General features: G+C 55.4%; 2 protein-coding genes across 2 annotated transcripts; both read right to left on the bottom strand.

Moving 5' to 3' along the window:
* Positions 1-1324: 1324 nt before the first annotated feature.
* Positions 1325-15398, bottom strand: TGME49_232360 (exonuclease; the record flags this gene model as incomplete). The annotated part of the gene is made up of 12 exons (XM_018780326.1): positions 1325-1652; positions 2386-2595; positions 2981-3091; positions 3798-3893; positions 4494-5277; positions 5704-6578; positions 7204-7889; positions 8312-9150; positions 10034-10167; positions 10851-10915; positions 11215-11774; positions 12305-15398. The coding sequence occupies 12 exons, from the start codon at positions 15396-15398 to the stop codon at positions 1325-1327; spliced, it is 7782 nt and encodes a 2593-aa protein (XP_018636816.1).
* Positions 15399-19765: 4367 nt separating this feature from the next.
* On the bottom strand, positions 19766-23438 carry TGME49_232370 (CW-type Zinc Finger protein; the record flags this gene model as incomplete). Its single annotated transcript, XM_002368066.1, has 2 exons — positions 19766-22825; positions 23028-23438. The coding sequence occupies 2 exons, from the start codon at positions 23436-23438 to the stop codon at positions 19766-19768; spliced, it is 3471 nt and encodes a 1156-aa protein (XP_002368107.1).
* Positions 23439-25235: the final 1797 nt, after the last annotated feature.

Below are 25235 nucleotides of genomic sequence, written 5' to 3' on the forward strand. Positions count from 1 at the left end.
TCACGGGACAAAGATGCACCTCGCGTGCAACTCGAGACTGTTTCGCTCCACAAATTGTTCCGGCGTGGAGCGTTCGGTAAATGAAGGAGTTCTTAATTGCCATCGGCGGGTTAACATTCTGGGTTGTCTTCGTTCCCAGTTTCTCCTCTGTTCTAAAGAACAAACATCAAAACAGCCTCCGGCACACGCGTCAGGTGTCAGTATTTTTGTTATCACTTGGCTTCTACAACAACCTGAGGCTGATAAACAATCCTGGCATGACTAGCATTTCTGTCATTGAGACAGAGGGCCAGTAAGGCTGCAGACAAGCTTCACACGCGTGACCACGCCCCGCGTGATCCTGATCGTGGTTTCTTGTAGTTAGAACACCCCCGTCTTTTCCTACGATATTGCCGTGTTTTGGACAAACAAGAATCGTAAACGGGAACTATGGGTCTGTTGTGTGTTTCACAGCGTATGAATTGCATCCTGTAAGGAGAGCGTCTGTTGTACATCCGCACTAGATCCTGCTCCTGTCACTGCAGAGGTTGTCTATCTGTGCATCTAAGCGGATACTCGGTTACATATGGTCGACGCCAACTTGGAAAACACCTCCCCTCTCGCCGTTGGCATGATTTTAGAGAACCAGAAGTCGACATGCTACCTTCTCACTGTCTATCATGTTTACGCATCCTTTTCCTGTCCTCTTCCTGTCTCCGGTTTTGACAAAAGCCGCACCGCCCCCGGAAAAGAGCGTATTCGTTCTTCGTAGGAGAAAGGCTCACGCGAGTCTAAAGAGAAACGTTGGCGTATTAAAGTGACGTATTCCCTCGGAACTATAGCCCTGATGGTACCTGTACACCCGACAAAGCTCCCGCGGACTTTGCACTCACAATCTGCTTACACGGCGAACAGGGGCTGCGTAGCTGCATACAAAAACCGCTTCCCCACCAGTGTTTTCTCCATCTGTGTCACAAACCGTTCCTGGTTTCTCTTCCCCGACAACCAGTTCTGTCAACGTGACAAGTGCCGGCGTCTCACATGCGAAAGACCCCTTACAATCCTCCTCCCTGCCCTCCGGCCTTTCCTCCGCTTTAAGACCCCTCTGCCTGCCTGCTCTAGACAGAGAGACAAGGCACCACAGACGCGAACCGCGCATCACTCGCTGTTCCTCTATATTCCCGTTCTCTTATTTTTCCTTTCCTTCACCTTCGGTGCCTTGTCCCGCCTCAAGACGCATGCACCACCCTCACATCTTTTCTTCTCTCTGCTGCTTGTCTTCTTCTCGCCTCTCTCCTCCCACTCATCAGTCTTTGGTAGCTTCACCCTCTCCTTCCGAAATGCGCTATTTCTCCTCTGCCTCTCTCTCCAGTCCAACGGCAGGAGGCGAAGACGGCAACTGTTGCCGCCTGCCAGCTCCGCAGCGGAGCACAAACGGCAGAGCCTCCGGCGAGAGTCGGGAGCACACAGGCCCGGACGAGGACAGCGGGAGAGAAGAAGGAAAAGACACAGAAGAAGGGAGAGAAGAGTGTGCAGAAGAAAAGGGGCAGTGAAAAGAGAGAGGCAAGACAGCTGGAGAGTCGGGGACACTCCACTTGGTGGAATAGCCAATTCGGTAGAGATGCTGAATGCATTGCTCCAAAGTGCCGTTTCGTCGAAGTTCGTTGTAACGCCTGCGGAAAACGTTTTGACAACATCTTTCGCAACGCTTTCACACCTTTCCCGTGTTAAGTTACAGCCCCAGGAGGGACTGAAAGTACAACAGAGACGAGAAAGATTCAGACCAACCGTGGCAAGTTTCCTCGAAGAATACGAGAGGTGAAAACAAGCGGGCAATGTGGGCTTTCTCGGATGTGCACATCCACGGAGGAAAAGCGGCGCCAGAAACGTAGTGGAAACAAATGTGTCGAGCGACCTCACAGAGGTACGGGAAAAAGAAAGGGAGAACACAGAAATCCAAAGAAATCCACATCCGAGCGTCTTCTTATTTGCGCTGGCATCGATCCACATCTTCATTTGAAGACGGCTGGAGTTTCTCGTCTGACTGGTGAGGCCCACAGAAACACAGCTTTCCCCCTCTTGCTCGCCAAGAAAATCGACATCAGTCTTAACATCTACATAGCCACGCGGTGTCTAGACGCCACGATACTTGCCTTCTTCGCTACGGAGATGTACACCACCTGTAACTGTATATATTTACGACTGCACTTCTCGAAATAGAGGTGTACGTAAATACAAATATGAATCTGTATGCGTGTAAGTAAATGCAAATTTGTCTGTGTAAACATAACTATTTAGACAGATGTATTTGTGTGCGTAGGTGTTTTCTTGCATGTGTGTGTGCACGCATGCCTCTTTTGCCAGAGGCGTTCGTAGCTCGTTGTTTCGTATTCCCTTTTTCCTCACCTGTAGAGGAGGAGAGCAGAGCGCGCGTCTTCGACAGAGTCGTGGGTTGTCTGCTGAATCCGCAAGTCGAGAAGGTGCGCCGCGAGGAATTTCAGCGAGAGCAGGCGACGTCCGGGAAGACGAAAGAGCTCCACCGTGTCGATGATTTGAGAGGAAGGTACAAACAAGTTGATGATCCGAAAGTCCTGGGACAGCCCGTGGCCAACGAAGCTGAAACGCAGACCGTCAAAAAGCTTGACACGGATGCACAACATCGCTCGACATCGAGGTCTCTCTCGTCACTCCTCTCGCGCGTCCCTTCCATGCTCTTCTGGCTTCCTTCTCAATCTCCACACACTTTACATGCAGCCATCCACCTTCACACACAAGTCGTTCTCTCCTATAAAACTCTACACACATATATGCATGCATATTGATACTGCGCACATACGCATGCACAGGACACACGTACGTGTATGGACAAACATAGATCGGACTAAGAAGTGCTCCTGATCTTGCCGAATATATATATATATATATATACATATATATATATATATGTTTGTATGTATGTATGCACGTATGTATGTGTGCGGAGGCAGGTTTTGATGCTTACACACAACCAGCGTCGACGAGGTAGCGGAGTTTCTGGTGTATCGCTTTTTTTGTGGAGAGCCAGAACTGGGAAGCGTGGAGATCCAAGTCTCCCGGGCGAAGTCCAGAGAATCTGAGGGAAAGGGAGACACATGCGACTTGTCGCCTAGCTGTCTTGACACTCCGCGAGAGACAGCCGCGGAAGAGACGCCTTCTCGTTCATTGTGAGGACCACTCGTGCGGAGACACAAAACGCCTACTTCTGGAACGGCAAAATGCTCCTACCTGTGACAGAGCATGTAATTGAAAAGTGAAATAACTGAAACAAATACAACTTTTCACATGTATTTACGTGTCTCTGTATTCAGAGTGAACATCGATCCGCATTCTAGAGAGACTCTCCCGAGCTGGTCCAGAAGCAGAAAAAGAGGAGGCTTCTTTGGCTCCGCCTGACAGACGAGAACTCACAGTGCCCTTTGCTTCACACATGGACCTTCGTCTCGCATGTCCAGAGGACGTACGACCGAGAATCAACTTGGATGCACACACGGATCTGATTCATCCTTGTCCGGATTGTGGGGTGAGAGTCAGTCCAATCGATCCGGCGGAAGGCCCTCTCGCCGACATACAAGAAAAAGTCACCTTTCCGTGTTGTTCCACACCAGATGAATCTGCGTGAATGTGCAGAGAGGTTCGACGGAGTGTTTGGACTCTTTTAGATCGATTACTTCTCTCTCGCATGGAACTCTGTCGCCCTCTGACCCCCCCCCCCGTCCCTCTGCCTTTTCTGTTGTGCACAAAACCGAGTCTACGGTTCAGAGTTTCGCAACGTCGCTTGCCTTGTCAAGTAATCCTTCGGCGCCACTTTGAAATGGACGTAGTGGTCGATGAAGGGGACACCAGCCTGAGGGCCTTCTCCTCGAAGAACACTCACTCTGATGACGGAGACGACAGACAGCAAGCACTCGAACTTTGCATGCAGACGGGAACGAAACCCCACACTCGTCTGTTGCTCATCAATGTGGAGATACACTCCGCATCCTCGGCCGAGTCGGCAGCACGCACACACCTGAGACACAATATTCTGATGAACAGTGGAGGAGGGGCAAGGTCGAGAGGCTCCAGAGTTCAAACCTTCTCCTGCCGACGCACACCCTTTGAGGTGTACGTACACCCCGCAGAGGACAAGCAGCTGGATACAGACTGTCCTATGACCCGCTGTCGCTGATCTTTTCCCTCGCGTTCAGATCTCGTTTCGAGTCTCGCTTCCTTTGCTCGCGTCTTCTGCTTCTCTCTGTGCTTTTCCTCCCCTCCATTTCTCTCTACCGATCTCTACCTATCTCTATCTGAATCTGTTATCTGTCTCTGTCTCTGATCCATATCTAGCTGATACCTATATCTGTTTCTCTCTGGCTCTCTCTCTATATATCTTTACAAGTCTTCCTCTGTCTCTGTCTTTCTCGTTCCTTTCGCTCGCGTTTCGCCTGAGTTTCCTTCGCTTGGTTTCTCTCTGTCCCTCCCTGAATTCCCTTTACCTCGCAAGAGCCAGCGACTGTGTAGAGACAGGCTTCACGCGATGGAACTCATTCACGAGCGGAACAGCCTCTTCTTTCTCCAAGTCTTCTGCAACGAATTCCGCATCCAAGGCCACCAACCAGCCCATTGGCTTCTCCTTTTCCTCTGCCCCTCTGTCTCTGCCTTCTGGAGAGACTCCCGGGGAGAACAGAGGGGTGAAGACAGGTGCATATGCGTCCTCTTCGTTGCTCGACAGATCCTCTGAGTGCTCGGTCTTTCTCGCGCTCGTCGCTGCTCCCTTCGCCTCTCGCTTCTTTTCCTCCACTCTGGGCTCCACTGTGTGTCGCTCCTCTTCGTCCTTGGCGTTGCTGCCCTCCCTCCCTTCTCCATTAAACTCAATCTTCTCCGCCTCTCCTACCGCGGTCGGCAAACGCCGCTCCGCAGAGACACTGCACCTCGCCACTTCGATTGCCTCTGTCCCTGCGCGGCCTTCTGTTCCTCGACGCTTCGCACTCCCGTCTCGCTCCACGTCCACCCTCAGGCAAGAGGGACCGCACAAGAAGCAAGAGGAAGAAGAAGGAGACGAAGAAGCAGAAGACGCGGGAGAGGCAGAGGGCGAAGACGCAGAAGAAGACGGAGAAGAAGCAGGAGAAGTAGACGAAGAGAGAGCAGAAGCAGAAGGAGTCGAAGAAGAGGACGAGAAAGCTGGAGACGAAAAATCGTTTCCCCTACGTGTATTGCCGCCAAAATGTGTAGTGGAGGGTGACGCTTTCCGGCGTTGAAGAGCCACCAGCTCGTCGTGTGCTGCAGCAAGAAAAGAAGGCGAAAGAAAGGTAACTGAGCACCATCGACTTCTGGAAGCAGAGTGAACTTCTGCTTCAACCTGTGCTGCGGACGCATCCGTATACGGGTCTCAGAGTCTCATCAACTCGGCTTTGGAAAAAAAATCACAAGACGCCTGACGACTCGACCGCAAAGCCACAGAGGTGCCGCGCCCAAGGAGTGAAGTCGGTCGCACGAATCTACGCAGACTTGCATCTGTTACCAGAAACAAAGGAAAGACCTGAAGGTTCACCTCTTTCCACCGAGTTCCCCCCGCAGAAAAGACAACTGCAGTCCGGAGGCGTTTCTCCTTCTCTCTCGAACTTTTCTCCTTCTCTCTACCCCGTTTTGCGTCTCTTCTTCTGCGCAGCTTCGTTCGAAAGGGGAGCGAGGTGTCTCCGCGCTTACTCAGAGGCAGGAACGTCGTGGGTGTTTTGGCAGCGAGCGGACGGAGAGAAATGTTTTCGTCCGCCTGGAAGAGGTGAAAAGCGACAGAAGACGCGAAAAGTTCCTCGGGTTCCTCCAACCTGCCTGGTTTCTCCGTTCTTCCTGCTCTTGACGTCGTCTCTCTCAGCGCGTCCGCTGCTTCCCGTCGGCAGCCGCTTTCTCCAAAAAAACGGCGATACGTCGAACGGCCTTCCGAGTCTACTGAGGAGGCCGCGAAGCCCGAGCTGTCTCCTTTCTCGCCTTCGCACGTTCTGGACGCCTCTCGGAGCTCGCCAGAAGACGCGGAAGAAGCGTCGAGACAGTCTCTGCGAGTGAACTGGAGGAGAACAGGGAGCTTCCAGGACCGCGAGAAATCCAGCACAGTCGTCTCCTTCACGTACGCGAGAACATGGTCATTAATCAACAGCCACCTGGTTCCCTTTGAACTATGTTTCCTCCTCTCCGACCAAGCAGCTGTGCAGCGCTCCTCTTCTCTTTCCTCCTCCTTGCCCTCTTTTCTCGCCTTGTCGTTATCGCCTCCACGGTTCAGAGAGAGACGACCTGCCCCACAGCTTGAAGTTTTTTCCAGCACCACTCTCTCTTCTCCTCCGCTCGCATCCAAATCTCCTTCTTCGCCTTCTCCCCACTGTGAGATCTTCGCGTCCACTGCTCTTCCCGCCTCTGTGCGTCCTGCTTGCGACCTCTCGCCTCTCGCGTGGGCTGTACAGACACCTGACATGCCCAGAGATACCTTCGACAACGAAGAGGAAGAAGAAGAATCCCCGCGTGTCTCGTCGAACTCGTCAGGTCCGCCACTGGGGGAAACATCATGCGTTTCCAGGTACGACTCCGGCACCCTGTTCCAGAAAACAGAAAGAAGAAAAGGAGAACACAGGTCGAGCGTCTAGTGTAGATACACCACGTGGAAACGACGTTGATACAGCATGGAAACTCGTAATTCCATGTGAAGCGTAGAGAATCCATAGACACTTTCTGCGGCGTGTGTCCAGATAAAATTCTCACGAGTCCCTTTCAACATGTCTGACTTGCTTTGCCTCTGTATGTTTCTCACCGTCACTGGCACAGAAACCCAGGACAAGTTTCATGTTCACCTCTCTTGTCTTCTTCACAAGTTCGCGTTTTTGTTTGCGTCACGAAAGTTTGGAACGCGCCTGTTCTTTTTTCTCTTCGCAAACACCCTTCTCTTCTTCTGTGCACCGGCCGCCGTGTCTGCTGTATCCCTCGCTCTTCTCTCTTCTCTCTTCACTCGGGCGCGAGAACGCGAGCGTCCGTGCTTCTGTTGCCCTCACTCTCTCAGTCTTTTTGGCTGTCCTTCCCTTCTCTCTTAACGTTCGGATTTTGTTGACAGTCCACTCTCTCTACTTCCCCGTCCCCGTCACTCCCAGTCGCATGCTTGCTGGAGCGGTGTCTCCGGACTCTGCGAGGACGCGCAGCTCGCCACTTTCCTTTTCGCCTGCTGACCTCACGAAGAGAAGCAGTCGTTCTTCCTCGGCCTCCCTCGGGTCTGCCGGACGCGAATTTCCTTTTGCCTGGCCGCCTGTGACTTCTCTCGCTTCCTCGCTGCTCGCTGCCGCCTGGCGTCCACGAGTTCTGCAACTTGCGTGCGACCCAGACAACCTCTCTTCACTTCTTCTCGCGTTCGACTGCTCTCCTGTAGAACTCGAGAGACACGCGTGCGACGCAGAGACTCCCGGAGAAGAGAGGAAGAGAGGCGCTGACAGCGGCGCCCCAGACGGAAGCAGCGGCGAGGACGCAGACCGAGAAGAAGAAAACGCAGAGGAAGAGGAGGAACGACGCACTGACGCAGCAGAGGACCAGGCAACCGCAAACGAAAACGGAGACGGGAGAGAAGGCTGAGACGTGGAAGAGGGAGTCGTAGAAAAAGAAAAGGAAGGAGAAAGCGGCAAAGAAGAAGAAGAGAGAGCGAAAGAAGAAGACACGCTTGAGGTGACCAAAGGTGGAGGAGAGAGCGCCTCTCGAGTGTGAGAGACAGAGTCGAGAGGAAGACAGCCTGGACCAAGGGAGACGGACTTTCGTCGAGGAGGCGACGACGCGAAGGAATGTGGAGAGCGAACGCAGAATAAAACAGCTGAGAGAACATAGTGGACTGCTCCAGGGAAACGCTCCTGTCGCACTCGAGGGAGTGTCTGAAGACCCGCACAAAGTTGGACGCAAATCCACGAAAACACGATTTCCTCGAGTCAGTCTTTTCCCTCCTTCTCTTTGGACCGCCCACTGTATATGCGCATGCGTGCGCAGTGTACATACACCCTCCCTGCATCTGCGTACTTGGACATGCTCTTGCAGTGTACACACGGCGTCACTGAGAGAGATGGCCAACAGAATCAGACAGAGGTTCCTTTATTCCGACTGAGGCGTTCTACTTCCGACATTCCATACTGTTGCTCGAGACAGCCTGGCGCGACCAGAAGAAGAGAACTGATTTCTCTCTCAGCCTCGAAACGAAGACGAGTACCAGCAGGAAACTGGAATCTGACACTTTTCCTTCCTTTCTTCGGCACACTCTTCTTCCAGGCAAAAGTGACTCCTGAGTGGCTCGCGAACTCACCTCGGTTTCTCCGGCTTCTCCCGACGACTGAAGCTTCACCCAGAACTCTTCGCACAGGAACGCAGGTCGACTGCGCTTCCCTTCTTCTCCTCCCTCTCGAGCCGCTTCCTCAGGTGTACATACACCTCGCGGCGCCCTTCTTCCTCGGACTCGCGCACGCCAGTGGGCGGCGTCCGCTTCGCTCTCGAGGTTTGAATCGATGAAAAGCAAGGGTGGATACGCCGACAGAGGGGACTCGTCTTGTTCCTTTTCTTCTCCGTTTCTCGTTTCGCGCCCACCGATGTCTTGTTCTCGACTTCTCTTCTCTTCTCGGACGCTCCTTTCTTCTCCAGTCACCGTGTCTCTGCTCGAGGCACTGACGGCAGCGGCCTCTTCGCGGAGGCCTCCGTCTGAGCTTCCTGCGCACGGAACGCTCTCTCTCTGTCGCTTCGTCTCCCTCTTCCTCACGCCGTAGACTCGCAGTGAGTGCTCCAACACCTGCGCAAAGGAAAGCGACGAAGCAGGTGACCTCGGAGCGTCTCCAGGGTCCGTACTCGAACAAGAGGAAAACGAGGCAGCAGCGGAGGAAGAACAAGAGAGAGAAGAGGATGACGAACAGCTTGTTTCCGATATTTCTTTGTGAGGATATCGAAGCGGGAGGAAGAATTCAGAGGCGACGTCGACCTCGTCTCCCCGTTCGGCACTAGATCCCGGAGTGTCTCGCAGGTGAAAAAGGAAATCGATAGGAGAAGAAAAAGAAGACGCGACTTGAGAGGAACTATCCTTCAGGTCTTCGTGAAGATGTTCGAGAAGGAGACCGCAGAAGATGCGCGTTCTTCGTGCCAGTGCAGAAAAAGTGCCTACGTGAGGAACATGCAGAGAAACCTCGGAATCGTTTCAGAGAAACAAATTCAGGTGAGAATCTATGAACAAGGCGCACAAGCTTGAGCTGCACTACATTCAACCGTAACTCTGAATACGCTTCAGCGTTACCTCGTTGCAGACCACGGGAGCGAACATATTCGCCTACGGAAACCTCTGAACAAGCGACAGTCAGCACAGTCTGCCTCATGTCGGGTGTTTGTACACCCGAACGTTGACGGGAAGGAGAGCACTTGCTTGGAAGAGGAAACTCCAGACGCCCGGAATCAAACCGATCTGCTCACCTAGCAGCTTCTCCCCGAGATACGCGGATGCACAGGTACTCTCAAATATTTACAAACGCGGCATGAGCGCATGCGCTGGGGGTCTCCGAACTAAGCAAAGAAAACAGTACTTCCAAGCACCTGCCCCAGTCCCTCTCACCCACACAGGAGCACAGAAACACTATATATATATCTCTCTCTCTCTCTCTATATATATATATATATACATGCATATATATATATATATATATGAATATGTGTCTACGTATGTATGGTTTTATATCGTTGCATGTGGGTGTAGGTATATATAGAATGTACGTGCACGTCCGTAAATACACCTGTGTACGCATATTCAAGTTCACACAGAAGTACGCAGATGCATATATATATATATATATATAAATACATACACCTGTATGTATCTCTATATATTGATGCATGCGATAGATGCATCTACACCTTTGAGTCATGAACTACGAAGACGGTAGGAGACGTTTGCTTGTGGCTTAGAATGAATCCGCGGCTCGGCCGGACGTGCGGCAACTTGAAAACTCGAATCGTCTTTGTCTCGCCTCGACTGTTCGCTGTTTCTCCTCACCTCGAGCAACTTCGTTTCCATCAGAAGGGAAACAAGAGTGGAAGACGCGCGCGCGTCGCATGCGAGGCAAGTCTCTCAAAAGCCGCTGGAGATTCGTGCTTTGACAAACGCGTCGGAAAGGATCTTCTTCCTTCCTGGGCGACAGAGGAACGCAGAAACCTTGACAAGTTCTCACACGTTCCGAGAACAGAAGAAGACTGCTCTCGCCGTCGTTTCCACCTGCCAGCTTTCAGTGGCGCTTCCACCGACCTCAGCGCCTCAGAAAAACATGAACGGCGAGAGAACTGACCTATGGCGAGGCCGAGAAGCGGGCAAGCGAAAAAGAGAGACAGAGCGACCGACGCAGAGGCATTCACAGTCTTCTCTGGTTGGAGGCGTTCCACGGCCTGAGGCTCAGTTCTGTGTGCGTTTCAGGACCGTCACCTTCGCGACTTGAGACTCTCTGGAGTACGGAGGTCATCCGCGGCTGCTACGAACGACTTCTGCCGAGCCTCATGTGAACCTCACTGCGCGGAAGGGTGAAGAGGAAGAAGAGGAGACGAAAGAGAGAAGAAGCGCGACACACGGACATGCAGAGGCCATGGGCGCCACAAGACGAGAAGAGAAAGCTTAGGGAAAGAAAAGGCGACGAACACAGACTGAGGAACGCCACAGAGGCACAACGTAGGAGGAGAAGAACTCGCAGCGATCGCACAGACGCAACATGACAGAGAGCTCCATGTAGGTGCGGATCTGCAAAGAAGGATGCCGAAAGGCAAGAGACGACGGCAGAGTCCTCTAAAGTTCTAAAAACGGGAGAAGACAGTGTGTCTCGTACCGAGCCAGGTCGAGCATGTGAAGAAGAAAGCCGAGCTCGCATGCAACGCACGCATGGCGATCGCACTGAACAGAGCGCAGACAGCGTGGGGTCGGAACAATATTCTCTCTTCTCCACAGTCAATCAGAAAACAAACATAAGATTGATTCTCCTACTCGTCCGTTCTCTTTCATATATCTTCCTCTGTTGTTCTCCTCACTCTTCTCCCGCTTTTTCCCCATCCCTCCCCCACTTACTTCCCTCCCTCTCCTTCCGTCTGCTCTCTCGCTTGTTCTCTCTCCTTCCGTCCGCTCTCTCTCCTGTTCTCTCTCCTTCCATCTGCTCTCTCTCCTGTTCTCTCTCTCTGCGTCTGCGTCGCACTCACCTGGTGTCTGGCGAGCACGCCTTTCAAGAGGGGGGCGAAGAAGACGGCTTGGGCGACTGCGTGGACGAAGTCGCGTTCGGTTTTTCCGGATTTCTCGATTCCTGCAAAGGCCGTCGGATTGAGCAGCCGCGGCAGGTGGGCCTCTCGGATCTCTCGCGCCCACGCTCGGCTCTCAGGCGGCCATACCGGGAAATTCATGAAGCGCCAAGGAATCGCCTGCCTCTCTCGTTTCTGCCCTGCTCTCCCCGCAACTCGCAAAGACGGAGAGGTTGAAGAAGCATCCGGTGCATGCGCACGCATAAACAAAGTCGGAGAACACGGGAGAGAACGGGCGAGAGAAGGAGAAAGGGAAGACGAAGCGAGAGAAGAGCAAGCGAGAGAAGAGCAAGCGAGAGAAGGAGAAGAAGAACAGAGAGAAGGAGAGGAAGGACACGAACAGGAGGAAGCCGCGAGCGGAGGAACGAGGAAAGAAGAAGAAGGCCGATGTCCCGGTTTCGAAGATCGCGGCGAAAGCTGCGTCTTTCTCACGTGAGGAACGCGAGGCAAGGAACGCGTCTCTTCTGCAAGTGCGCAAGAAAAACGAAAACGCAACCGATGAGGAACGACGACCAGTCGACTGCAAATAGGAGAGGAAACGAAACTCGATGCGTGACCATGCCCCACGACGACAACGCTGAAAGGAGACAACCCTCCGCATCCTTCCCTTTTTTCTCCTTTTTTGAGGCAGATGCTTTCGGCTTTCCTTTCTTCTATTCCTACTGCCCACTTCCTTCTTGGACGCCTCTTCTCTGTGTTCGTCTTCTCTTTCTTGAAAGCAGGTTTTCGCTTTTAAGGTGTCTTCTTCCAGCCGGACTGGGGGGGGGGGGCGCTTGAAAAGGAGTGAGACTGTGACTCTACCAAAGAGCTGGATCACGCTTTTTCCCTGCGTCCGCTCAACCTACGAGAAGGAACAGAGAGTCTGAGACCAGCCTTTCCTCGGCCTCGCTGAGACACACCTAAGAAGCGCGAGTGGGTAGATCTCTTTCCTCCATCCCCACAGTCACACGCGAAAATGTCTCTTCAGTTTGGATGCACTGTGAACGTGCCTCACTCGTTTCCTCTTCGTCTGCTCCTTCCGACTCTGCGCCCTCTTGCGACCCGTCGCCGTTCGAGATAAGCTCATCGCTGGTCTCGTCTTCCGAAGCCGAAGAGAGGGAAGAAAGGACAAGGGCAATGTCTTCGTAGAAGCGCAGGCTCCGGACTCCCCAGGCGCCTCGCGTTCCTTCTCTCCCGGCTCGCGGCTGCGGAGACCCACCCCCCTTTGCGTGCATAGGCGAAGTCGAGAAGGCATCCTCCAGCGCGGCGAAGGACGACGAAGCCCAAGCAGAACAGGGAGAGAAGGCAGGAGCTGAAGAAGAGAGAGAAGACGAGAACGACGATGCAGAGAACGAGGAGAATGCGGGAGCTGAAGAAGAGAGAGAAGAAGAGAGCGACGACGCAGACGAAGGAGAGAACGCGGGAGACGTCGAAGAAAGAGAAGAAGAGAACGATGCCGCAGACGAAGGAGAGAACGCAGGAGACGTCGAAGAAAGAGAAGAAGAGAACGATGCCGCAGACGAAGGAGAGAACGCGGGAGACGTCGAAGAAAGAGAAGAAGAGAACGATGCCGCAGACGAAGGAGAGAACGCGGGAGACGTCGACGAAAGAGAAGAAGAGAACGATGCCGCAGACGAAGGAGAGAACGCGGGAGACGTCGAAGAAAGAGAAGAAGAGAACGATGCCGCAGACGAAGGAGAGAACGCGGGAGACGTCGAAGAAAGAGAAGAAGAGAACGATGCCGCAGACGAAGGAGAGAACGCGGGAGACGTCGAAGAAAGAGAAGACGAGAACGATGCCGCAGACGACGGAGAGAACGCGGGAGACGTCGAAGAAAGAGAAGAAGAGAACGATGCCGCAGACGAAGGAGAGAACGCGGGAGACGTCGAAGAAAGAGAAGAAGAGAACGACGACGCAGACGAAGGAGAGAACGCGGGAGACGTCGAAGAAAGAGAAGACGAGAACGACGACGCAGAGAACGGAGAGGGGGACGAGGAAGCTAACGAAGAAGATTGAGAAAAAGAAGAACAGCGAATTCGAGGCTTTGTGAGAAACAGCGTCTGAGACATAACACCTGTCTCAAAAGACTCAGTGCTTGCATTTTCGAACGAGTCTCCGTTCAAAGGCGACCGCCGTCCTGCAGACTCCGGAAACGCAACAGTGAGGTCTCCTCGGGGGGTTCGGTCTTGGTTTCTCCTCTGTAGTGACACCCCAGACGGGGCGGAGGGAGAAAACGGCGAGGAGTACGGAGAAAACTGAAAGGGCTTCCGCAGCCTCTCCGTCTCCCCTGAGCATGCAATCTCTGCATGCAAAGGGAACGACGCAGCGGCAGAAACAGAGGCAGAGGCAAGCGAAGCGCCAGAGAGAGGCAGGGAAGCATCTGCGTAGAGGAAGCGAGAAGACGCGGGGTAGAACGGCGAAGCGCGAGAGCAGAGCTGCGAGGAAAGCTTCTTGTCCTCTCGATGAGTTTCGCCTGTCGTCTCTGTCGACGCCGTCTCCTCAAAACTCTGCCGCAAAGCTCCTCTTTGCAGCTCCTCCCAAGAAGGCGCAGAAGCCGAGAGAGCGCGACCCCCCCTCGACGCCCCTGTCCCCCACACCAACGCAGGAGATGCATGGACCGAGCCTTCGCCGCTCGCTCGAGGAACAGAAAACGCCCTGCCCTCGCTGTGCACGCCGTCGTCCAGTGTATAGACACCCTGTGCGTCAAGATACTCGACAGCAGACGTGAACGGCGCAGGCGCCGCAGACGCGGTGGGCGGACGATAAACCGAGAACGGAGAAGAAACCGTCTGAGAGAAAGAAGGCGTTGTCGAAGGAGAGGGATCGCGTCGACGCACTGGCGCGTCTGTCCGGGTGTGTGAGGGAGACAGGGAGCACGAGGCAGTCCCAGGAGAAGACGCGTAAACGTGGAGGAGAGTCGGGGCGACGGCTACACGGTTCCCAAAAGACGAGAACGATTGTCCCTCCTCGTTATCGCTTTTCTCATATCCAAACTCCTCAAAAGAAGCGACAGGTGCCTCCCCTTCCGGCAAGAAGGACTGGTCGCCGTACGGCGTCGGGAAGGACGGACACCAAGCGCAAAAGAACGCGTCAACGTCGCGTGGACCGAGGCGTCCAGCCTCTTCTGGGGGTTCGCAGAACGCCGACTCTCCACCTTCGTCTTCCGCCCAGGACCTTTGGGCGTCAAGCGAAGAGTAGAGAGCCGCTTGCACTGCTTCCCCTTGCCCAGAGTCGCGCAGACCAGCGTCCTCTTTCGCTGCGGCCTCTCCGGCGCCGTCAGTCCACGCCACCGCCCCGAAGTCCGGCGACCCCGGCACAAAGAACCTGCATTCGGGTGTACATACGCCGTCGAACTCGGAGCCGCCCGGGACTACCTGCGCAGCCGCGTGCGAACTTGCAGGAGGCAGGAAGAACGGCGAGCCAGTCTGGGACTCGGCGAAAGAAGGTGGAAGGGAGGAGGAGCGGAGGAGGGAGGCGAAGGTCGCAGGCGCCTCGTGTGCATGAGGCGGCAGCTGCGAGTGCGAGCCGGAGCTCTCCAGCGGTGCCGCGGTGTGCGAGTGGACCGAGAAGAAGGAAAGAGAACTCGCAAACGAAGGCGAGACACCCACTTCTCGACATGCGGAATCGAACGCAGAACTCTCTCCGGGAGAGGTCTCAAATGAAGCAGAGACGTGAGGCAGACCGCACGACCTCCCCAACGTCTTCTCTGAGGTGAGGGGCGATTCTGACAAGCTGCGGTGAAGCCCCGGAGAAGGTCCGCAGCTCTGTCTTCCCGGCGCCTGCCAAGTGCGAGAGAGCAAGCGCCTCGGAGACAGAGAGGAGAAGAAGCCAGAGGCCAACGAGGCGTCGCCAGGCGAGGCTGCATGCGACACCGCGCACGTAGAGGCGAAGCACGACGCGAAGGAGGGATGAAACGGAGACGCATCTCTCCGCAGCTGGTGCGAACGAGCCTTCCCGCCTTCTTCTCGTTCTCCGGCTCTGCATGCGGCGCCCCTTTGGCTTTCCTCACCACACCACACTTCCTTCTGCTCCTCGGAGACAGGCGCAGACGCCTCTGCGCCGCCGCTCTTCTCGCCCCCGCGCCCTTCAGGGGAAATCACGTCACACATTCTCGACACAGAAACGGCTTGCTCTCTCAGATGTGCCGAATGAGAGGAAAGACGCTCCACGGAACGCCTCTCCTCTCGCCTCTTTTCTCTCGCCTCCTCTCTCTCCTCTTCTGTCTCCTCGTCGCCGCCTGCGTCAGCATTTCTGCCCCGCTGTCTCTCACTCGAGCTGCGGCCGAAAGCCGTTCGTCGAGGGTGACCCGTGGAGAGCCGAACGAACCATCGTCCTGCGCCGCTTCTGCGCCTTTTCTCGGATGCGTCTCTTTTCTTTGTCTCTTTCGAAGATTCGCTCCGAGCGGCCTGCTTCGCGTTTCCTGTGGCTGTGTGTGTGTCAGATGGATGCCGCGACCTCTTCAACCTATGTCGCTCGGATCTCTCCAGTGGACGGAGCTGTACGTACAGTCTGAGGCGGGCTCCGACGCGGAAACTGTACAGTGAGGCGCGTGGGTGCCGGGAGAGCGGAGAAAGTGAGAGAGGGACGAGAGGCAGTCCTGGGAGGAGAAGATGAGATGGTCACAAAAAAAGGCAGAGATGACTGCGTGTTCTCATGCAAAGAGGAGACAGAGGCAACGAGAGAAACACCACAGGTGGGAAGAAAAAAAGAGGAAACAGCGGAACGAGAAACGAGTGAATGTCGACGCCTTCTCACAAACTGACAACCTGTGGTGTCTTTCTTATTACAGAGAAGAGCTCATTTTTCGTTTCTCCCCTATCCGTCGGTCCAAGCATTGTCTCCCCTGTTTCTCTGTTCTCCGCGCCCCACCCTCCAACAATCGTTCTGTCTCTCCCGAGGTTCTCAGAAGCGGACGCAGCACGAGAGACCTGCAGAAGCACTCTGGAAGAAACACTGGTTTGACACCTGACTCCGTAGCATGCCTATACACGCAGGTTTCCCTTTCTTCGCAGTGGTGCAAATGCACACGCAGTCTTGCGCGGAAGCAACTGGACGCATACAGCCTGCGGGTGCAATTCAGAGTCTCTCCGAGAAGCGGCACTGGAGTAGGTATTGGAGTCCGAGGTTAGAGTCGTAGAAAAAGTACTGAGTTTCCTCGAACCCATATTAACACGGTGGAGTTTTGATTCGGCAGAATACAGACACCTTGAAGATCGGGTGAAGTCCAAGGAGGGGAGCCGAAACGACTAGTCGACGCGTAAGATGGGTGTCTCTCCAGCTTCGCTATTGGCGACAGCTTGAAACAAAGGCCGCGCGTCACGCGGCAGAAGCGAGGTCAGAGCGCCTGTAGTAGGGATGCACAGCAAAAGAAAAGAGCTGACGCAGACCTGCACAGGCTTCGCCTCCAAGGGACAGCGATTGCACGCTCACAGTTTTCGCGCGAAACTTCTACCAGTTGTACAGACGGCATGATTTCCACCTGACAGTCTCTGCGGTAGTCGCCTTCCCTGTGTTGGTCAGGAGGCCGTGAAGCCGGAAGAGACTTGCGCGTTGTTAGAAGGCTGGCCAGCTGCGAAAGTCTGCAGTTGCGGGCTAACGCGGTGGCGGGACGGCGCTTCTGAGGGAAGGGTAAGTGCGTTGACAGCGCGTTTCATTGAACCCTCGAAACACAAACAACGGAAGAAAAGCAAAGTGGACGCGATAGGCAGCCGCGAAACACAGAGGAGGCTGCACTCGTTGCTTTCCCTCGCCGTTGCGCGCCGTGTGCGATGGCATGCTGTTTACTGACCCTCCATTTCAGCTCTTTCAACGGTTTGCGACGCACACAAAGTCAACAAGTCGCGGTCTTCGGTACACGAGTAGAAACTCGCGATCCACGTCTCCGTTCCCCTGCTCTCTGGACGTTCCTGACAGCGCAGACTCTCCGATTCTGGAAGCAGTTAATTCCGGGAAGAAGGGGAGACAAGCCAAGCGGCAGCCTGCTGCATGCGCGCGCCACGCCGGACGCAGCATCGAGTTTGAGGGGAAGACGGCTGTATATCGTCGGCGATTCGTCGCCTTTTCCGCGCGGCCTTCGCAAAAGCACTCATTTAGCCGACTGCCAGAGACTGCGAAAAAGAAAACGTCTGGACGACCACGCGTTTCCCGCCGTTTTCCCGAACGACCGACCCCTGAGGTGCCAAACAGCCTGCAACGCAGGTTTGGTGTCTGGCTAGTTCCGGCGTCGACTGTATGTACACCCGAGGACTTCGTGGCTGACGGCCACATGCGTCGGAGGGGGAAGGCGCGCCGGCGCATTCTGAAGATGAAACTAAGGAAGAGTCGAGTATTGTCCGCTCTTACTTTTTTCCCAGGCGTAAAAACCGTTCACTCAGATACTAAACAGGTGCCAAGCCAACGGGGGAAATGCGTTCTTGTTCGCGATTGTGTGAACTACAGAATGACACGAGAACCGGCGGGGTTCCTCTGCGCCGCGCCAAGAACTGTCGACCACATACTCGAGTGTCAGAGGAAAGAACCTGCCTTTCCTCGACCTGTTCATTCAGCTACAGCACTGTCGCGCCAGAACAGAATGCCAAAGCTCGTCAGCAGAACCCTTCAGTCCGTGTGCGGCTTTTCCACCGTCCGACACACGGATCACACCGTGGTAAACCGCTCTCCCGTGTGCACGCGTCACTTCGAGTGAAGGCCTTAGCAAGCGAAAGAACCAGTTCCACGCAACACAGACACACCAACTGCAGGCGTGCTGAGTTTGTTTCTGTACTAGGATGCTCACGATCTCAGTCTTTCCACGAGGAAACACACGGCTGGCAAGATTCTTACCAGGGTTGCGATTCATGCAGTGGCAAGCCTGCGCTTCTTCGGGCTGTCTTTCACTTTTTCCGCTGAAAATGCCCGTCATGCTCGTCCCCAATTCGAATTCACGTTTAGCGTTGGGCAGCAGATGTTAAAATAGCCGCAGCACCTCGAGAGATCGCAGCTTTCATTCGGGCGTCGTGACCGCAACTCTCCGCCTGACTACGGTTGTTGTGTGGTGACCACTCATGACAACCACGTCTAGTGGATCCAGTGCAGTGGTATCCGATGTCTATTTCGAAAAACCAACATGTGTATGATGCAAGCTGTAAACAAAGGAATCTTAAACTGAGGACGCATTCTGACGCTGTGTTTTCAGACACATCCTGGAGAGAAGACTTTTAATGAGGTGTCACTGAGCACACTGCGAAAGGCTCTAGGACGCAACATCCTAAACTCCCATTCTGCTGCTACTTTTCTAGATGTAGAACGCTAGCAAATGCACAAGATGAACTTAAAGTAGATGTGAGAGTGATACGTGTAACTGTCTATGTGCAAATGTTATTTCGACTATGAAGACGATAAATTGAGATTCAGGGCACCGATAAAATCCGGTGGCATTCAAACGCGCACTCGGTTTCCGTCTCGGTTATTTGGAGCGCAGACAGGCTGCGGGAAAACACAAACTCTGAGGCAGAGCGAGAGACAGAACAGCCCCCTTGAACTCGATCCTACAGTGCCTCCGGTAAGCATACATCCATTCATACACACTTATATCGATATATACGTTCGGGTAGCATAACTGTTGAGACGTCCAGCTTTGAAGAGTTTTTTCCGTGTCACGCTGGTTATTTTCTTTCTCTTGTCTCCATCTCGGGATGTCGCCTGCGTTTCCCTGCTAAACTGTCACGACTCTCTTGTGCAGAGTCAGTTTCATCCGTCGTGGATGCTGGAAACGAGACACGAAGCGAGTGCTCCTGAAAAGAAGTTCGCGTCTGCCGAAGTCAAGAGTCTTGGCGCAAGTCCGCGTAAGCATGCGGCGTTGACGAAAATTCCCACGTTGAGGTGCTTGTAGAGCGACAAAAGAAAGTGCGCTACCCCACGGCTCATGACAGAACTGGCACCTCTGTCGGTACACCCGTTGGCTCTTTTCACGAGCATGCAAAGTGGATACTCCCTGCACGACTGTCCGTCTCTAGGCTCGCTTCTTCAGTCGCTTTTCCCTCTCAAGAAAACAAAGACAAGACTACACAAAAGTGAGCATAATCAACACAGGCACGTCTACGCATCTACTTGAGCACTCAGCACATCTACCTGCGCGTCTCGCCACGAGTTCGACACGGCAAGTACAGAGCTGTGGACAGTCCTTGCTTTCATCTAATCACACATCAGGATTTGATCTTGTGCATTCGCGAACATAAAACATAAATTCACACGGGTGTCTCGACTGCATCTTCAGAGACACGTTTGCGGACACTGCGCAAAAAGCCTTCACTGTCTCGCGCCAGCTGCTCAGGCAACAGCTCGCAAAGTCTACGCGTCACTCCCTGTGCTCTCTTCTCATTCCCCAGAGACCAGAGACCTGTCCAAGAAAAAGTACCATCGTTTTTCTTGAACCCCCGAACGGCCTCTGTTCTTCGCCAGTTCCTCTGCTGTCTTCCCAGTCCGAGAAGAAAGTTTTCTACGCTGAAAACAAGCACTCGACGACCCTCCCCTCGCTTCTTTCCTCTTGCTGAGAAAGAAGAGCTGTTAAGGGCGGCAGGCGACAGGAAACGGGAAGCACCGGAGAAGAGAGACAAGCGCCAGATTGGAGACAACGCGAAGAAAGAGAACGTAAAGAGAGAGAGGGAGAGGAGAGAGAGGGAGAAGACAGGGACAGAGAGACTGCAGGAGAGAGAGACGGAGACCGCGACGGCGACAGAGTAGGCGAAGAGGCTAGCGCCGAAGAAGACCGAAACCAAGAAAAGTGCGAGGACGGTAGGCCGGCTGTTTTGTGTGTCTCTGCTCCACGAGTTTCCCTGCCAAGTTCCCTGTCGTCGAACACGGACCAGGCAGGGTGTCGTGCCTTTGGGGACGAATCCCCATCTGCGAGCGCCTCTACAGAAGCGAAATCGACTTTGCCTTGAGTCCACTCGACGCGAACACCCTGTCCACTCGAAACTGCAGACGCCTCAGTCGAGGGTGTCGAAGGCGCTGCGGCGTCCTCGTCGCCAGGAGACAAGTCGGCTGCTCTTCTTCCGCATACATCGTCCTCGAGAGACAAGAGTCGAGACAATGAGCGCGGGCTGCGAGGCAGGCGTGCAGACGGAGCGGCCCCCAGAGAGAACAACCGCGAAACAGACACTGACGGCGAACGCAGAGGCGGAGACAGTGGAGACGCCAGAGCAGGAAGGGGAGAGATCGGAGTCAGGTGACCCGTCCCCATCTGGAGAGGACGTTGAGAGGTCGGACTGGAGCAGTTGTCCTGAAGCTCTGGCCGCAGATCGTGCGAGGAATTCGTTGCCTCGCTTCCCGTCTCCTCAACGCCCACTCGCTCCTCCACATATTCGTTGTTTTCGTGCTCCTCACCCGCAGTCTTCCCGCTGTCTTCTCCTTTGTTGTCGTCTCCCCCCTCTCGCTTCTCCGAAGCCTCACCGCCCGACGGCGCGTCGCCCCCAGAGCCGCCCGTCCCTCCCGCCGCCCCGCTTCCACCCTGCGACGGCTCATCGTCCTGTTCTTCATCGCTTGAGTCATTATCTGATTCGTTCTCCTTCCCCTCCTCTTCCTTCTGCTCCTTCTCCTCTTCTTTTTGCTCCTCTTCATCTTTCTCCTCCTCTTCCTTCTCTTCCGCCTTCTTCTCCGTCTCATCCACTTGAGAGTCCGCGGCTGCAGGTTTCGCGGCGTCTGCGCCCTTGTCCCCGACACGGGCCGCGGTTGGGTGGCCCGCGAGGCTGAGGGCGCCTAAGTTGGCTCCCGAACTTTGGAGTTGGAGGAGAAGTTGCAAGCGCTGTTGCGGATTCAGATGGCCGGTCGGAAAGGGGAGCGCAGGGTCGGTCCCAGGCAGTCCTGGAGACTCGGTACGCCCAGCCTCGTGCGAGTTCTGAACTGCATGCGCGAGCGTCGAGAACGTCTCCGAGAGACCCTCACGCGGCGCCGGGGCTCCAGAGGGGTCTCCAGGCGCGGGCGCTTGCCAGGGCTCCTGCGGCGCGGCGCACGACGCATGCGCAGCCGACCAAACGTTCATGTAGCAGCAGAATCGGTCGTTCTTGAACACCGCTTCTTCAGGCACTCGCCGCCATTTGCTGCAACTCGTACACTGGTGCCACTTCAGTGGCTTCCCCTCCACAGTCCGCCCCGCGAAACCCCCAGCGCTGCCACTGCGCCCCGACCCAGGGACCGGCGCCGGAGGCAGCGACGACTGCGAGGAGAGAGAAGAAAGAGACGTAGGCAAAGAAGGAAGGGAAGAAGTGACAGTTGCTGAAGAGCGCGAGATGTCGGGGATGTCGCCCAAAGGGCCAGAGACAACACGTTGTCCAGTCTGGAGTGCGGCGCGGGAAGCGACGGCGAACGACGTCTGCGAGAGCGCGGCGCCGGGGAGGCGAGACTTGGCACCCTCGACCGAGGCAGGATGCTCTTTTTCAGAAACGGCATCTGGTTTCTCGAGGGTGTCGAGTTGGTCGGCTTCGAGAGCGCCCTGAGGAACCCCGCCAGCGTCGGCCTTCTCTGTCTTCGCCTTTGCTTTCGCCTTTGTCTTCGCTGCCCCTGCACCGAGACCCGAGGCACTCCGCTGTCTCTTCTGGGCGCCCCGCGCAGTCCCCCGGCTGGCCTCGCCGTCGTCGCGTCTCGCGCCGCCCCCGCCAGGCGTCTCCTTGGCGACCTGCGCCGCCTCCGCACCTGCTTCGGGGTCGGGCTCCTCAGGTGCGTCGCAGGAGGCGAACTGGGGAGCCCAGGTGTTCATACAGCAGAACCACTTGTCGCTTTTGATCTCTGCGGGGGCGCGGCGCCACTTGTTGCACGAGTCACACTGAACCCAGTGTTCGAGGACGAGTTGCGTGCTGTTCGGGGCACCAACGAACGCAGGCGTCGCGCCGCCCTGCGCGTACGAGTGAATCTGTTGGAGGAGTCGCTGACCCTGCAGCTGCTGCAGCGCCAAGCCGGCGCGGGCCTCGCGGAGTCCGGCACCGCTCGCCCCCTGAAGAGCCCCAGAAGCGAGGAGCGGGTGCTGGAGCAGCTGCTGCGTCTGTGCGTGCTGAAGCGCCGAGAAGGGGAGTCCAGCTGCCATCAGCGCGGACGCCGCCGAGCTGAGGTCCACGACTGAAGGTCCGGCCTGCGGTGCGACAGACTCCTTCGCGGGTCGCGAACCGCCGTCTCCTCCCGGCGAGGCCTTGCGGCCGCGGCCCTTCTTCGCAGCCGGCGGGCTCGCTCCGGCTACACATACAGCCGGCGCCCCCTTCGCCTTCTTCCCGCGCGCTGCGCATGACTTGCTCGCCGGCACTGCCTGGCCACCTTTCACCTTTCCAGGCCCCAGGCTAGGCCCCGCAGGTGCAGCACCGGCGGAGACACCTGCGCCCCTCAGAGCCGCTTGGAAGCCCTGAGTTGCGTCTTGAGGGGGTCCGTCGTCTGAGGAAGACTCCGCCTCGACGTTCGTCTCCTCCGGCGCACTGCAGGAGGCGAAGCGCGGGTCCCAGGTGTTCTGGGCACACACCCAAGTCGACGCGTTGATTTCAAACGGAGCCACCCGCCACTTGTCGCATCGGTCGCACTGCAGACACGAGGAAAAGACGCCTTGAAAAGAGAACTGGGTGGCTCTAGTCGATTCCACATTGGCCTATGAGCTGGTTTGAGAGTGAACCCTCGAAAGGTTGTCCCTACCGCCCCCACGGAGAGTGAAAAAAAAACGAATTCAAACGGAACACCAGGTAAACGGCGCCCACATCGCTTGTTCGCCTTCGCGTCTTCCTCACCTGAACCCAGTGGACTTTCTCGGGAGCCGCTCCGCCTCCAGGCGCCTCCTGCACCTCTCGCTGCGATACTGTTTGCGGCACGCGGTTTGCATGCAGAAGCGCAGACAGTGCGCCAGGCTGTCTGGGCGCAGCCGCGAGCGCCTGCTGCTTGGCCAAGGCGCTTTGCTGGAGGCGCAGGAGGTGAAGTGGAAGCGAGATCGCGGCGCTCGCAGCCGCCTGGTGGTGCTGCTGCAGAGCGCCAGAGGCGAGCAGCGCGGGGGAGAGGCCCCGCGAGGCGAAGGACGGAAAGGCGAGAGACGACGCGAAGGAGGCCCCTGGAGGCAGCTGCGATCCTGCGAGCGAGGCAGGGTGTGCAGAGGAAGCCAGCGCCGGAGAGGAAGAGTGGTCCGAAGCAGAGCCGTCAGACCGCATGGCGCTGAAGATTCACACAGACAAGTCAACATGCACGGAAAAAAGAGTTTTTTTAAAAAACTGAAGTCAGCGAGATAGGCAGAGAAAAGTGTGGTCAACAGCGGGGTCGTCAGAGAATGCGCTCTCAAAAAACTCAGACATGCAGTCACGAAAACCGGTGACGAGTGGAGGGGCTGGAGAGCTCGCACAAACACGGAAAGCAGAGAAACATGGGAGACGGAGGACAAACAGAGACGGAAGTCAGAGAACCCCAGGAGAAAGAGGAACAGCGAGGCAAACAGGAAAGCGCGGAGGACGCTTGAAACTGGAGAAGCACAGAGGGCAGAGAGAACTGGAAGAACAGGGGATGCAACCACGGGAAGCAGAGGAAATTAGGTGACAGAAATGCTGAAAGGATCGTAGAACAATGGCCAGAGGGGAAACGTACCTTTTGCAGAGGTGTGGAAGACGCAGAGGGCAGGAGACTTCTGGGCCGCAGCTCACGCAAAAACGTTTCTCGCAAGGTGGAGTTCAGACTCGAGAAAAGGCGACCAGGAACAGAATAAATGGATAAAGAGACTGGAAGAAGCGACTGTTTGTCAAAAGGAAAGGGCGTCCTTCCATCCTCCTCGGGAAAGAATTCGAGAGTGAGTCGTGTGCTGCGCCGCGGCGCGTTTCCGTCTCAGACAGATAGGAGTGTCGAGAAGTAAGACATTTCTGGACTCCCACCAAATGTCTGTAAACACACGCATACCACTGCGTGAGAAAGCGGTGAAGATCTACGATGCGGAGAACCGTGACAAATCCAGACGGTCTTTGCTCTGTCCCGCAGGCACGAGCACGAGACGCCAAGATGGGAGGCTTGGCTAGAAGGGGGAAGGTGGTCGCCTCCTGTAAAGGAGACAGAACGACAAGTTCGTGTGAAAGAAGGATGAAACACTAGCAGTCTTTGAAAGAAACGAGGAGTGGTCGCAATACTCGACGGAAAAAGCCGTACGGTGAAGGACCGGAGAAAAGTCTCTGGCGCGCGCGCCACACATCACACCTTTTCACGAGTAGAGACCCCTCTAAATTTTTCCCTCTTTTGTTTACGCCGAACTCCGCAGAGAGCTCGGCTCTGCGAAGCAGTGAAATGTTGTTATAGTTTTAGGGCGAATACGCTTGAAGATGAGAGAAGAAGAGTCCAAGATGCACGGAGAAGTGGACGAGCGTCGCGCAACCGCGAGAGTAGAGGTAAACCGAGACACAGACGACACCAGTTCGCTGTGCGCATCTCCAACGCGAACTGCATTGAAAAAAAGCGTCAACGCGATCCGGGTGGCGCAAGGGTCAGCAGGAAAAGAAGAAACCTGGAAAAAGACGCAGTTCCAGTCGGTTACGATGGTCTTACCGTCGAAGGGCCGTGGAGGGAGATGGTGGACGAGCAGTGGTTGTTGTACCAGGCCGCTACCGCAGCACGTCACCAGAACGGGCGACCGAGACAGCCCAGGACTAACATTCGACCGCAGAAAAAGTTGTACATTTTTAGTTCAAGAAGCCGCAGAGAAGAATCGGGAAAACCAGCCAGGAGTCACCACCATCCGCGGGAAACAACCGCATGCAAGAAGAAGCGGGGGATTCTGTTTTGTAGGGCACCCTACACACACCCCAGCTGGCTAAGCGAACTGGGGGGGTGTACGTACACCCGAGGCTGCACTTCGGCGATTGCACCACGGGGCGCCCACCCTCAGTTCTCGCGAACTCGATCGAACAACAGGCAATCCGGCGATTTGGTCAGAAACATACGGGCAGTGTGTACAAAGAAGGGCGGATCCCCGG

Source organism: Toxoplasma gondii, chromosome VIII, assembly GCF_000006565.2.
Source record: "Toxoplasma gondii ME49 chromosome VIII, whole genome shotgun sequence".
NCBI lineage: Eukaryota > Apicomplexa > Conoidasida > Eucoccidiorida > Sarcocystidae > Toxoplasma > Toxoplasma gondii.